This window comes from Amphiura filiformis, chromosome 14, assembly GCF_039555335.1.
Source record: "Amphiura filiformis chromosome 14, Afil_fr2py, whole genome shotgun sequence".
Lineage (NCBI taxonomy): Eukaryota > Metazoa > Echinodermata > Ophiuroidea > Amphilepidida > Amphiuridae > Amphiura > Amphiura filiformis.
Genome location: NC_092641.1, coordinates 56,199,691 through 56,214,868, shown reverse-complemented (window position 1 = coordinate 56,214,868; position 15,178 = coordinate 56,199,691). Strand labels below are relative to the sequence as shown.

Here is a 15,178-nt window from a genome sequence, read left to right as displayed (position 1 = left end):
TTGTGTATCCAAAACTCTGGTACTGAGGGGCATTTGTCATTTTTATGATCTTTAGGTGATGGGTAAAGCTTATCAGCAGGTAAAATTCCACTGACAAGTGGCACTTTCCTTTTATAAATGATTATTTTCTCTGATTTTCAACTGAATGGGTGCAGGTAATATGGGACACATAGGAAATTGTGTGCATTGTCAATGCGAAAAGCAAAACTATTTAGAAAATTGAATTTTCTTGTAGAAATTTGCATTTAACATTCAAAATCATGTAACAAAAATGTTTTTAGAACAAAAGAGTGATTTTCTGAACTTTTTGATTTTCACCATAGAGATAACACAGTGTCCCATATTACCTGCACATGCAGGTAATATGGGACACTTGACGATGACGTCATTTTGACGTCATAGCGTCCAAACAAACATAAAAACAAGGTAACATTGCCTGTTTTATTAATCTTAAAGGACAGGTTGTTCATCATAACAATCTCTTGTGGGCATATCTTCTTTAGTTTTTATGCAAATAAGCTAAACGTCCTTAACGGTCCCATATTACCTGCAGGTACCCTACCACAAGATAACGGTGCCGTATTGACCTGCTGATCATGCAGTGAATTCTCCTAACAATGCCTTCTATTGAACTTAAAACGAACTGTCTAAGAAAGAGGGCAGTATACTATTTGGAGTGGGAATTTTGTATAGAGTTTGCGTTCCCGTCCAGTTTGCGTTTACGGCCTTCACAGACGTCAGACTACTTGTTCACTTTTGTAGAGATGGCACGAGGAGGGGTACGTTTGAAGCGATCTTGAATCTCTAAATCGACTCAACATTGAACATAGGTAGGGCCCTAAATAATAATAATTTTTAAATGATGTCGTATACATGAAATCATCAATAGGGCCTATTTATCGTTTTTATCAGTTGAAAAAGTTTGTATTTCATTAATGTGTGTATTCAATTCAAAGCTTTTATTCGCATTTTTGTAGGCGCAATTTTCTTTTGTTTACTTTTCTGGGGGGGCAGCAATGGATACGGCGTATATCGAGTACGGTTTGGAGAAAATAACCCGCGAAAACATAATGTGTGTCCATTTTCTATGCAGTGAAATTAAAGGTAAATCAAGCAATACGAAATTGAAATATGTAATTTGAGTTTGCATTAACATTGTATCAGTTAAAAAAACCGGTCTAAGTTGAAAGATTTTTGAATTAGTAAAAAGGTGATTAAAGAAATAATTATGGATTTGTCATTTGAAGTTGTGTCCATTTTCTATGCAGTGAAATTAAAGGTAAATCAAGCAATACGAAATTGGAATATATAATTTGAGTTTGCATTAACATTGTATCAGTTAAAAAACGGTCTAAGTTGAAAGATTTTTGAATTTGTAAAAAGGTGATTAAAGAAATAATTATGGATTTGTCATTTGAAGTTGTGTCCATTTTCTATGCAGTGAAATTAAAGGTAAATCAAGCAATACGAAATTGGAATATGTAATTTGAGTTTGCATTAACATTGTATCAGTTAAAAAATCGGTCTAAGTTGAAAGATTTTTGAATTTGTAAAAAGGTGATTAAAGAAATAATTATGACATTTGTCATTTGAAGTTCCCGTTTGTTATAATTATTTAAATAAGAGATACCAGAATTAATCTTAAAGTACGCCTAAACACGTTATTCTATTTGCTAGATGAATGCGAACTCAATTCTAACCCTATTTAGCAGGAACTGTGTATAAAAGTTCCATAAAAGAATGTTCCATATTCAAATTCAATAAAGAAAAAGGGCAAAAAAATACACCTTTTGTATGCTACAGTTAGGATTAAGATTATTCATCAGAATTGGACAAAACAATATAAGATGTTTTTTAATTACAAGAATTGAATGTGTATTTTTATGAAATCTGAAATCTGGAGTAGGCCTATTATTGTAAGGTTTGGCATATTAAATGGTATTTCATCTATGAGGAAGTAGATGCGGAAGTATTATTAGGGTAGTATATCCGTGATGGACGTGATACAAATGTAAGAGAATATTAGTGTCCCTTATCGGGATCCGGATCTGTCAAATATGTATAAAGTTGAAGTGCAAACTACTCGCTGATAACAGTTTTATATTGTTAAAGGATTTGAACTTTTTTTCAAACCTGTCTTATTAAAGCCATACGGTATTATAACATTTGCTGAGGAGAACGCCCTCAAAATTTGTTTAAATTCTGGTTTTTACACGAATGTAATGTATTTTAGTCAATAAAGATACTCTGCAAAAATCAAGACTTTAGGTGCTATAGTTTTGTCAAAATCCGAGATTTTGAATAAAACGATGGAACCGGCGTTTTATTATTACGATGGAAACATTAGTCGAACACGTATGCACAGTACGTACACGGCGTGAAAGATACACACACACCCCCACACACCCAGAGGATCGTACCGTATTACAACCGCAGGAGTAAAATGCATCGGCGCTAGTAGTAAATTCCAATTTTCTATGCTTTACCTCACTTGCTCGGCTCAAAATTAAAAGGGGATATATCTGCCAGTAACACTACAGCTAACATTTTATGGAAAATAAATACTAATCTATTTCTACAGAAATGTTATAATATTGCTTTAAAATATTGATAGTATGTGGGGTTTCTTTCATTTTTTCCTCATTATTTCGACTAACAGAGACCAGAAAATCTTCCTGAAAGTTGTTGCCATTAGCATTTCATAAATTTTTGGCAAAGAACTACATAATTTTACTGAAATCGTACTAATGTGACTTTTAAGGATTCGACAGTGACATACTAATATCTAATTTGAAAGTATGTACATTAGTTTCGGTAGTTTGTCATTACTATTTTATCAGCATTTTAAAAATTACGACAATATTCTATAAAGCTCCTGGGTTTGCATCCAATGTATATTATAGTGTCACATGGTGATACGGTCTTTGGTTATTCTGTCCGCCGGAGTATTCTTAGTACGGAATGCTGTTAGTTCCACAAATGACAGTCAATTATCATCATTGTGTCGTATCGGGTTATTGAGTTCCAGTAACGTGTACAAATATAATGTGTACACTCATAGAAATTGTTCGTTGGCATTACTCAGTAAGTTGATGTAAGTCGTTCCGTCAACTTTCCGAGTAATGCCAACGCGTACAATTTTGAGTAACGCTGACTCGATATCATTATGTTGGTCGCACTCATTTGCACTTACTTTATTGAGTTGTTACAACTCAGAAAATGAAATTAGGTTAGCATAATTTTCTAGAGGTGTGCTATAGTATACACAATTTTGCACTGATTACAAAAATAAATATTTGAATACTGCTAATTGTGCAGAAAATGATCCAATTACGTGAATTAAGTCACAAAGTACCAAATTGGAATAGCTCAAAACAATAAGTACCAGTAACTTTTAAAATATGAACGAATTACATCAACTTACATGTTGAGTTACAATAACTCAACTAATTGGTTCTTTGAACCTTGTTTATTTTTCTAAGTTTTCTGAACTTGAATTCAGAAGTTGGCATTACTTAAAAAGTTGACGCAACGACTTACATCAACTTTTTAAGTAATGCCAACAAAGTTGATTAGTTGACGGAACTTTTTGAGCTATTTCAGCATTTTTTAAGTTCGGATAACTAAAATTTGTTTTGGCAACTTTTACACTATTTTTGAGTTGTCCAAACTTACTCCTTTTGAATTGCGCCAACAAGCTGGCGAACAAGTCATTTCTATGAGTGTACAAATGCAAAAAAACAACAACAAAAAACCCCTGAAATGTGTCCCTGAATGATTATACCCGCATGCAATAGCATGCAGGGTATCTTCCCATCCTGTGGTTTCTTCTCCTCCTTTTCTTCCATCAAACACATCATTCTGTCAAGGCTAGCGCTAAAACTACAAAGGCCCTGGGGCCCATATGTGGTACACTTATGGGCCCTACCCTGTAGAAGTGCCTTTTGCCCATCTTGGCCCCAGAGGTCAAGGTCACGGGCCCCAGGGGCCCAAATGTGAAAAATACAAAGCACGCCATTTCTCATCAAATGAAGCATCCTCAGGGCCCTGAGTTGGTACACTGATAGCCCTAGGTATACTCTATATTTACAAATATACAAGAGCCCCATATGTTATATATTATGGGCCCCAGGGGCCCAAATGTTAAAATATGGTGCAACAGATTGACAAGCCTAGCTCTAAAAGTACAAGATCACTAGGGCTCATATGTGGCATATGTATGGGCCCTAAGTTGTAGATGTGCCTTTTGCCCATTTTGGCCCCAGATGTACAAGGTTGGGGGCCCCAGGGGCCCAAATGTTAAAACACAGGGCCGGCTGTTTCTCAGCAAATAAAGTAGCTACAGGGTTCAGATTTGGTACACAGATAGGTCTTTTAGTATTATATTGTCATATGTATATATAACCCCCATATGTCACATAATATGGGCCGCAGGGCCCCAAACGCTAAAACATAGGACCGATCGTTACTCAGTAAATAGAGCAGCAGCTACAATGCCCAGCTTGAGTCTACTGATAGCACTTGAGAATCGTACTTTAACATATGTACATGAGCCCCATAAGTCATATATATTGAGCCCCAGGGCCCCAAATGTTAAAACAAAGGGCCGGCCGTTTCTCATCATATAAAGCAGCTGTATGGCTCAGAGTTTGTACACAGATTGCACCTGAGAATTACATTGTCATATGTACATATGAGCCCCATATATCACATAATATTGGCCCCAGGGCCCCAAACGCTAAAACATAGGGCCGGCCGTTACTCAGTAAATAACGTAGCTACAGTGGCCAGCTTGAGTCTACTGATAGCACTAGAGAATTTACTTCAACATAATTATGTACATAAGTCTCATAAGTCAAATATTATGGGTCCCATGGCCCCAAATGTTGAAACAAAGGGCGGGCAGTTTCTCATCAAAGAAAGCAGCTTCCGGGCTCAGAATACGTACACAAATAGCACCTGAGAATTATATTGTTACTAACACCCACACACCCATCCACCCCACACACGTAGGACTAAACAGACAGATCGTATTATAATTGGAAATACCAGCGTGAAGCGTTAAGGCTGTTCCAGTTAAATTACATACCCATTGGCTGTTCCATTTAATTTACATACTCCCTCTGAAATGTCCCCCCCAAACAGGCTGTTCCGTTTAATTTACATACTCCCTCTGAAATGGCTGTTCCATTTAATTTACATACTCATTCTGGAATAGTTTCCCCTAATCATATTGCATAGCCTCACTGTGCGTAAGAGAGACTGACAACAGCAACCTATGGGGAGTGAAAGAGACGACTCCCCTGGGAGGGACTTTTTATAATTTCTTTATTTTAAGTGCTACGACAGTGCAACCTACATTCAATTAAAGCTTGTGACTTGGACTTTCACTTTTTACACATTTTCTGCCCAATTGGGCGACTTTTTACAATTTCTTTATTTTAAGTCCTCAGCAAATAAGGACTGTATGTTTGGGTACACCGATAACATGCGGGTATAGCCGTATTTGTGTACAAATATATAGCCTTCTAGTTATAGCCTATAATCCTTGTAGCCCAACAAGCAACGCACATAATGATGTTTCTTTGTAGACTCAATACACGTTACTGGAACTCAACATTCTGGTAATGACACAATAATGTTGAGTTCCAGTTACTGGAACTAGGATGCTGTAGGCATAGATGGCATAGATGAAGTCACAGCAAAACCCTTTGTTTAAGAACAAAGATAAACAATAATACAACAGTTGATCCATTTCATGGCGATATGTTCACTGTTCAATAGCCTTGTATTTGATTGGACGCAAGTTTTAAAGCATGGTCATCAACAACAAAAAGTCAGGATGCGCTGCCTTTACAAAACGCAATATGTTCGTTTATAGTGTATCGTGCAGTAAATTTGGGTAAAATGTGCCTTCGGCTTTCGGTGACCGGTATTACTAGTAGATCGTAACACAGGTAACTTAATCTTGATTGACGCTTTTTACTCACTGTCTACTCGCAATAAATAACCTCACATGCGCAAAGAAGTTACTGTCTTTGGTTTGGTCTAGATGTTTTTTGTGGGATGCTATGTATGCCTATATAAATTATTATGGTGTACTCTATCATTTATATTATACAGGATATCGGCACGCTATACAACTCATAGCTGATTACTTATATCTAAGACGCCTCGATCATCAGCCGTACCTCTAAGACGCAAACCATAAGCAACGCTTAATAATTGCAGACTCGATTCTGGCCCTAGACGACCTCATTGATTCACTGACCCAGCTCTAAGACACACAGTTTTTATCATGGGTAAGTTACCGACATAAAGAGGCAACTATATATTTTTGGAGTGAAAGTCACATTCGCCAAAGAGTGTAAAAATAGACAAGTCATATGATTTCTAATACACTTTTCAATGAGTATAATTTTAATTCTAAAAGAGTTTTCAATTTAAACATTCTCTTCAGAGCGACTTTACGCTCTCCAAATAGTATACGGAGCATTGAAGGTCCTTCACCATTGTGTTTTCCACCCCATAACCCATACATTCTTATTCCAAATTTGAGTTAAATATCGCCAGCGATTTGTTGGATGTAAGAAGCAAAAAAATGTTTCACAATGTCGATCCACAGAACAGCACATGACTTCCGGTGTGGTAATCACCAAAAGTAGGCCTACCATGAATTTTGTTTATACGCACCGCCAAAACAAAATGTATTCAAGGAATAACCACCTAAGGTCTTATTTCTGATGATTGATATATTTTAGTTGATTGATTAACTGATTGACTATTTTCAGACTCCCTAGACTTTAAGTTGTATGAAGTCAATGGCATTTTACACAGAAAGCTGGAAGCTAACCCAAAGATCTTTGAAACTGCTGTTCGTGACTTCTGTGATGGCGTGGTAAAAATGAACGGCAACGATGACCAATTGGCAGCAGCATTGTCTGGATTTGGAATGGATCAGAAAGGTAACTATAATTCGTTACAACTTTGACATAGCGCCGAATATCGATTCGTCACTTTGTAGAATTCACGTTGCGCGTAGATTCTCTTGCATTGTTGGAACCGGGATAAGTCGCGCAGCACTACACTTTTTACTAGCCCTATTATGTCGCTCTCTTTTGCCTTTTGCCTCTCTTTTGGCACTCCCACTTTGGAGGTGACGTCGCTGTCATCCAAAGACCCCATATTTGTTTACGAACACATGCTCTGTCACCCGAAGACCCCATATTTTTTCATTTGATCTGTCACCCAAAGACCCTTATTTTTCAACTTGAACAGCAACGTTTATTTATCACTGATTTTGTTACTTATTTTGAAGCTATTTAAAACTATAAATTTAATGTTCGACGTTTCTATGGCGCTGATTTCGGCTCTCATCTAAAGGTTCCATTTAAAAAAGGTCATGTTCTCACCCAATGACCCCATATTTTTACATTTTCCTCTCACCGAATGCCCCTTACTGTGAAAGTGCAAGCCCTATACCTATATCCATTTCATACTGAAGTGCCCCCGGGGGGTTGAATCACCGTTAAATAATTGATACAATGCCCTCTGGTTCTCTTTATCTAATCCCCTGTTTCCCTGGTAATACAGAGGCGAATCGGTATTCGGCACTTTGTCAAACTTATAACAACATGGATCACGCTTCAGACACAGTCCAGTTTGCTCAATCGGCAATTAAGTGGTGCGTGAGTGTGTGTCGAACTTGTTTCAGCCACGACGTGTTTAATATCTGTTATCGTGGAAAGCAATTATGAGTTAGCTTGAATTACTGCTAGTTGTACCGCGTAATACCCGTATGAAACTCGTGGAGCTGATGCTGGCTGCGATGGTTATTATACAATGTAGACTGATAAGAGCTACGTCCCCGAATGAGGTATAAATGGTTTATAGGTGTGTAAGCGTCTTTCTGGTCTTTTTTCTATGAGTGTATATGCTTTACAAAAAATGTGCAAGGATGTAAATTGGCAACATATCCATTTCCTGAAAATGTAGGCTCTACCTTGAACTGGTGGCCGAGCGCTTAGGTGTGGCAATTAGCATTAATGGGGGCTCGTCCGGGAAAGGAGCTACTGCAAGGATAAAGAGGTGTCACACCTTAAGCTGAAATACCTTACCCCTCTAAAATGTCATCCTCAAAAATAGAATTCTGGAAGTTTCCGGAACATAAACATGTCCCTGAATGTGTTCAGACAATTGGCCAATGTGTACTGGCAGATGACTGGCAAGATATTTGAAGTCTTCAGGGGACTCGACCGCAAGCTGCGCAATTTATACCCCAGGGGACCGTTGCTCCTTTGTCCGGGACTCATGTTTGTTTGCAACCACAATGGGCCGCAATACGTAAACCTAACCTTAAGGGTTGGTGGTATTGCGGCCCATTTAGTTGCAAAAGGATATTATGCATCCGGGACGATTACTTTGTTGGGTCTGATGTACTTTTACTTACGTGTTCGTCTTAACCATGCAAGTGATATTTAAGACCTGACTAAAAGTAATGTCTTCACTTGGTTTTTGGTTGGTTGCTAGGGGCCATTTCGGGGTATGGGTTTTCTTACCCGTAATACATGTACGCTCCATGCCCAGCAGGGAATTTGTTGGGGGTGAAATATGTGTTCCGCTTCAGGGGTGGAACCAAGGCTGCATCATTTTACAGTTTTCAGGACGATTAGTATTACTAGAATGATTCTACTTTACTTCAACAGATTCGGCAAAAGACGACAAAGAAGAGAAAGAAAAGGCAAAACAAGCAGTGCCCACTTGGCAACAGTCCCTTAAAATCGGTAAAAGAAGCGAAGACGACGATTTCCATAGCGTCACGGGCATCGCCGTCCATCCATCAGGTGATATCGCCCTCATCGACAAAAACGACAACATGGACGCGGACTGGAATCGCGGGTCACCACGTGTGTACGTTTTTAATCCGGATGGTACGCAAAAATTCGTGTTGAATTCGACTGATTCTAAGGAGAGTCCAGTAGGTAAGCTGGTTAACGGACAAGGGATTGCGGTGACCAATGACGGAAAGTACCTCGTCGCTGATGGCACTACGGATGTGAAAGTGTTTGATGCCGCCGGCACCTACTTGGAAAGTTTCAGCACGTTGTCGGAAGATGTTCATAAAGGCATCAAGAAGTCGTCCCGCTGTGTTACAGTCAACCGAAACAGCGGTGAAGTGCTTGTGGGAGATTTCCATCGGGAGCTGGTGACGGTCCATAACGGTGACGATTTCAAACTCGTCAAGGAAATCCACGTAGGTTTGCAACCTGTCCACGTCGCAGTCAACAAGAAGAATCAAGTCGCTGTTTGTATGATGATGCATGAGCCTGCTGAGGTAGTTGCTGTCAATTTTTTCTATCGCGTTCTCAGTCACAAAAGAGCAGGTGGAAAAGTCGTCGCCTTTGATTACTCAGGTGACGAGCTGTTTACAATAGTCCCGATTATGGGCGACGAGTTGGCTAAACCGTATGGGGTGGTGTATGATTCTGATTGCGGTCTGTATGTTGCCGTGACCAAGTTTGATATTAGCTCTAGGTTGGCGAAACCAAACACGGGACATATTCATTATTATAATAGCTCCGGTGAATTTGTCAAGTGCGTAGCGAAGGGTCTTTATTGGCCTCTGGGGATGGGCATAGGAAAAGATCTCCTTGCAGTTGCGGACAAGCAATCTGCTAGGGTGTTCAAACCTGAGTAGAATTGTTAAAATCCACCGTCATTCACTTGTAGAGCATGAGGTTTATTATCTATTACAATAATGCAAACTATATGATACAGTATAAACAATTTATGTAAATGTATACTACAATAATAGGTGAATCAATTACAATTAAGTCCTAGAGACCAGTATAGTCTGATGTCTTGCGGGCGTTATTCCCCTGCGACAGATGCAGCGGCTGGTTTTTCGTCAGCGTCTTCAAAATCGGCAACAGAAAACGTAGAGAAGGACAACAAGTCCCTGAACAAAGCTATGAGCGGAAAACCAAGCCGAGAATCGAAAGTCACTGTCGATAATTAAAAAAGCAACACTTGTCGCAGCGAAAAAACGCCTGCAAAATGCCCGGCATAAAGTCAGACTACATGTGTATATAATACTTTTTCATGCTGTAACTTTTGATGTTTGAATATGCATTTGGCATCTACATGCCAACAGGTTGGTAGGAAAGAAAATATAAAACAGCCATATCCATCAATGATATTATTCTATATTGAACATTGTAAAACATTGCTGAACAATATGATGCACAGCAGAATTCCCAGGTACCGCTCTGTTCTCCATGGGTCATTGTCTTTAATGCAGAAGTTACAATAGGCATTGTGTTTGTCGTTTCGCCTACTAAACACGACCAGTTCATTTCCATCATAGATAGCAGATCAGTACCTCTGAATGCGCTTTCCACAGTTGGCGTTTTGTACCCCTTTAGCTCCTTTTATATATATAAGTGTCTAGAAAATGGTGATGACGGATTTCAGACCTATTTTGATGCGGGCGTTTTTTTCCCTGCGACAATTCATTTGTAAATAACTACTGACCAGAAATGATACAAACTACAAGATTACAAACTATGTAGCCTTGTAACACCAATAAACTAAGAAAATATGACGACTACACGGGAATACTCGGATTTATGGTTTCTCACCCGGAAGTCAATTTGTGCCGAAATTCCTTCCCACAATGCAATATGCGTATTGCATAACAAAGAATATTGATTAACCTCCGAACTGTATCTATTGTTATGCAAAACGCTTATTGCATTGTGGGAAGGAATTTCGGCACAAATTGACTTCCGGTAGAGAAACCCTAAATCCGCGTATTAGGATCCACATTCAATGTGAACTACTGGGATGCGGATTAATTTCTCGTCTTGTGCGTGACAATGCCCGCAGACGGTATCGCGACATAAACGCCCTGCATCCACACGACATCGCGCCATATTATGCACCCTATATGAACACTAACTGTTTCGCGATGTCATGTAATGCACTTACATGAAGCTCGCTCATTACGCGATCATTTCCTGGGTACGGATCCGAGCACCGTGCACACATGGTATTATGGATGTGCAATGCATCCCGGTAGATCACATAGATGCGTTTTGATGCAGATTCCGTTCTCGTGTGGAGTCACCCAATGAGACATCTATCGAATAGCTTTGTGATGCAAATGACCTTGAGTACCGGACACTTCCGGTATTGATGACAATCGGCGCGAGGAATGTCCTTTATGATTCTGTCCCAGCCGTGCAAAAGTTTGGCCCGGACGCCTCAGCCACGGTTGAGAGACGGTTGCTCAGCCCTCGCCCAGATCGCCTCTTTCACGCCACGCTCAAACCAACGCTGTTCACGATCTATGTCCGCTGGCATTCAGATGTAAGTAAACCACTGAGTCGTTTCCACTTGAGCTGGCTCTGCGATGTTGTAGTATGCGATTATGAAGAGGTTGGGTGGTTTCTCCTATGTAGGAGTCTTGCCAGGCTTGCTCTCTAGAATACCGTACCCCGTAGACCACTCCACCGATCCCTCCCTTGGGCTGTTTTACCTTTGGATGTACTAAGGACTGACGTATCTCTCAACCGTGGAAGAGCCGTCCGGGCCAAACGTTCACACAACTGGGACACTCATAAAGGACAATGCCGATGTCATCAATACCGGAAGTGTCCGGTACTCAAGGTCATTTGCATCACAACCCAGCTGAAGACTGAAGGTTCCAGTCGCAACGTCGGTTCGTCCGTCAATAATAGGTATGTCTGGTTGACCAGATTTAAATTGGTATTAAATATGAATATTTGATCAGATTTTGACATTTTAGCCAACAAGCAATATTGTGGTTATTCTTGACTTTATTTACTAACAAATAGATTTTGCTAAAACCTGGTAAAAGCAACACAATATTGTTGGCCTAAATTTTGTGCTTGCTTTCATACAATAATAAAAAGTATAATAGCCCAGCAAACACAAAACGTTATCGACATCATTGGCAAAAGGTTAGAAAAGGTTGCCAGAAAACGTTTAAATGTCGGGTTATATAAAGGACATAAAGGGTATAAAACGTTTTCATAACATTCAAAAACATTTGTTGATAACCTACTGCAAATATTGTAACATAATGTTATTCTAGTGTTGACAAAATATTTGGCAAGAAATGTTTACAAAAAATATTTTACAATAACATTTTTAATTATTTTGTTTAATTATTGCTGTAGTGTGTTTCCATACAAAGCGTTTTAAAACGTTTCCATGACTTTTATATAACCCGACATTTAATGTTAGTAAAACGTTTTTATTTAAAGCAAAACTCAAAATATTACATGTTTAAGACGTTTTAAAAACATTTTTGTGTTTGCTGGGAGGTTACCGTTTATGACACTTTTAAAAATCTATACAATACATATTTTGTACCCTATAAGTAAGATACTTAGGTCACGGTTGTTGATGGCATGTAAACTGTAATCATTTTAAAGAAAAAGTGAACAATGTTGGCGCTATTTATTTTAAATCTTGTTTGCATCTTATATATCCTATAAGTAAGATACTTAGGTCACGGTTGTTGATGGCATGTAAACTGTAGTCATTTTAAAGAAAAAGTGAACAATGTTGGCGCTATTTATTTTAAATCTTGATTGCATCTTTAGAAGGGGTAGACACTTGTATAATGACATTAGAACATCAGAAAAAGACCAACAAGTGGCAAGTAAATTTTTCCAAAAACTTTTTATCATGAAATGCAAGGAATTACTCATATTATTTGGCTAATTTTAATTTAAAATGTATATAAATAGCGCCCTCACTTTGCACATACATGTGCAGTATATAGAATAAATATTACCACAAAAAGCAGGAAAAGATGAATAATTTGATATAGAAACGATAAGCTACACGTATTATGTTAAAACAGCTATAAAATGTGTATATTAGTGTGATAACTGTTGGTACTCTCCGGGTTTAAAATTGAACAATATACAATGTTTTGTTAGAAAAACTAATAAATAATCACATCAAACAACTGTGGGTTACCTTGGCTGACCCATAAAAAATACCACATATTTATCTTTGCACGTGTATGAAATACATGTTGCAATACAAGTTAACCCAAATTTATTATTTAAAATTAGGAACTTTTAAAAATAATGTGACACATATACAAATTGATATACTCTATTTTTTAAATAAGTACTATGTTTTCAAATCTGTTGCATGATATTAACAAATAGGCGATATTAGATAAGGAGTTCACTCATATATGTTCATGACTAAACGGTTGTCTATGCCCGAGGGGCTGCTTGCGGCCCGAGGGCATAAACAACTGTTTAGTCATGAAAATATATGAATGAACCCTGTTCATACATACCAGAACATTTTGTGATTCTTATTTCATGAAAATAATAGCAAAAACTACATTAAACATTATTAAAAAACACAATTTTCCTTCATTCTTCCTTTCCCGCGCGCGATATTGCACAGCCGGGCCACCGGACATTAACGTTGTTTATGCCCGGCTCTCGACCAATCACGCACGCTGTTATATTCGTGTATGTATGAACTTTCATTGTGATACTGGAAAGAAGGATATAAAAGTTGAAGAGAATGTAATTTTATTTAATAGATGTGTTTTTCTACAACATTGTCACTACACATGCACTCTTCCCCGCCCCCTTTTTTCTGACATAAAGACAAGTCAGCCACGGGAGTTTTCGTTACCGATACCCTGCATGACCACTGCGTCGTCATCGGCCTATAGAACAAAATAGAAAGAAATTGGAACACATAAATTAACATAATTTTCTTTCAGAACAAATCAAAATAAGCTCGTCGTGATCTGTGGAGAGACATCTTGTCTTGATTCTTTCCCGGGGGAGGCACTCCCTATCTGAAATGGCAGGGATGTGCCTCGGCCATGTAAAAAGTAGGGGGCATTCAGGTCAAATGTACAATTACAAAAATATGGGGTCATTCAGTAGGCCTACACAACCTGAATAAAAATGGGGTCATTCGGTATGAAACTTTGAAAAAAGGATGGTCATTGGGGTAACAAAAGTAAAATGGGAGTCATTGAGTACAGGATTGCCAAAAGAGTATCATTAAGTACACATAAATTATTGCCAAACTGCGTAAAAACAACTTGGCCACCTTGTAAATGTGAAAAATCTCATTATTTCTGGAGGAGAACACAAATACCACCTAAATTGGGGAATTAAAAGGGGAGGGGGGTCATTGGGTATAGCAGGAAATAGAAAAAGGGGGTCATTGAGTACATGATTTTTTTTAAAGGGGGTCATTTGGTAATAGGTAGGACCATAACACAAAAAAGGGGGGTCATTGGGTACAAGCCGGTTTGAAAAAGGGGGTCTATCCCGAGGCACATGATGCATATCTGTCATGGAAGTGCCCCCCCCACGGGGATTCTTTCAACGGAATATATTGCTAACCACTGAATTTTTTTTGGTATTTACCCTAAAAATCACTCAATTTTCGAAACCGGACATTGTTCAAATTTGCGCCAAAACTCCACCTTTTAGGGGCCCCTAAATAATAAAGAAAACATACCTTAACTAGCCCAAAAGCAAAGAAGAGAGAGATCTCAGGGGGCTCGTTAAAAAGGGGGCACTGACGTTCATTTTTATCATTTTACCGCCGGGTCCGTAATTGCTCTCGTCCGTAACTGAAAACATTGGGACTTTTTCTCACATTCCTTCATGTAGACACTTGTCGGAAGCAATTGAGATGAAAACGGGCACATTTTGACTATACGTTTTGAAAATAAAGCCGCAACAAACTAAAATAAGAGGTGGATTATTTTGACCGAATTTCACTGTTACATAAATCGTGGAGTGATTTGGTGGTGCGCCCTCTTCAATGCGGATCCCGCTCTTATGGTGTCAAACTTTACCTCGTGATCTAGAATCCTGTTACTGTGCTTCCGGTTCCATTCAATCACCATTGGCTTACGAACCTGGTCAAATAGAATCCAAATAAATAAACATAAAAATTGTATCTAAGAATAGGAGTTCTCTGCACAAGTACCACACGAGAAATAATGAAGATTACCAGGTTCCTAAATCTAAAACGAATTTCGCTCATAAAACCTTAAAAACAGCGGGCCAAATTATGTGGAATTCACTTGAGAAACATATAAAGACGATCAAGCCGATCAAGCATTTCAAAACCAAAGTGAAAGATA

General features: G+C 38.6%; 1 protein-coding gene across 2 annotated transcripts; it reads left to right on the top strand.

Moving 5' to 3' along the window:
• The first annotated feature begins 794 nt into the window (after positions 1-794).
• LOC140170336 (uncharacterized) lies at positions 795-11,808 on the top strand. Of its 2 annotated transcripts, XM_072193704.1 has the most exons (4): positions 795-830; positions 6,232-6,302; positions 6,792-6,965; positions 8,706-11,808. In XM_072193704.1, exons 2-4 carry the CDS (start codon positions 6,299-6,301, stop codon positions 9,695-9,697), a joined length of 1,170 nt encoding a protein of 389 aa, XP_072049805.1. In that variant the 5' UTR covers positions 795-830; positions 6,232-6,298; the 3' UTR covers positions 9,698-11,808. The 2 variants fall into 2 exon arrangements, with proteins under 2 accessions (XP_072049805.1, XP_072049804.1); XM_072193703.1 differs by lacking the exon at positions 795-830 and having other exon boundaries at positions 6,150-6,302.
• The last annotated feature ends 3,370 nt before the right edge of the window (positions 11,809-15,178 follow it).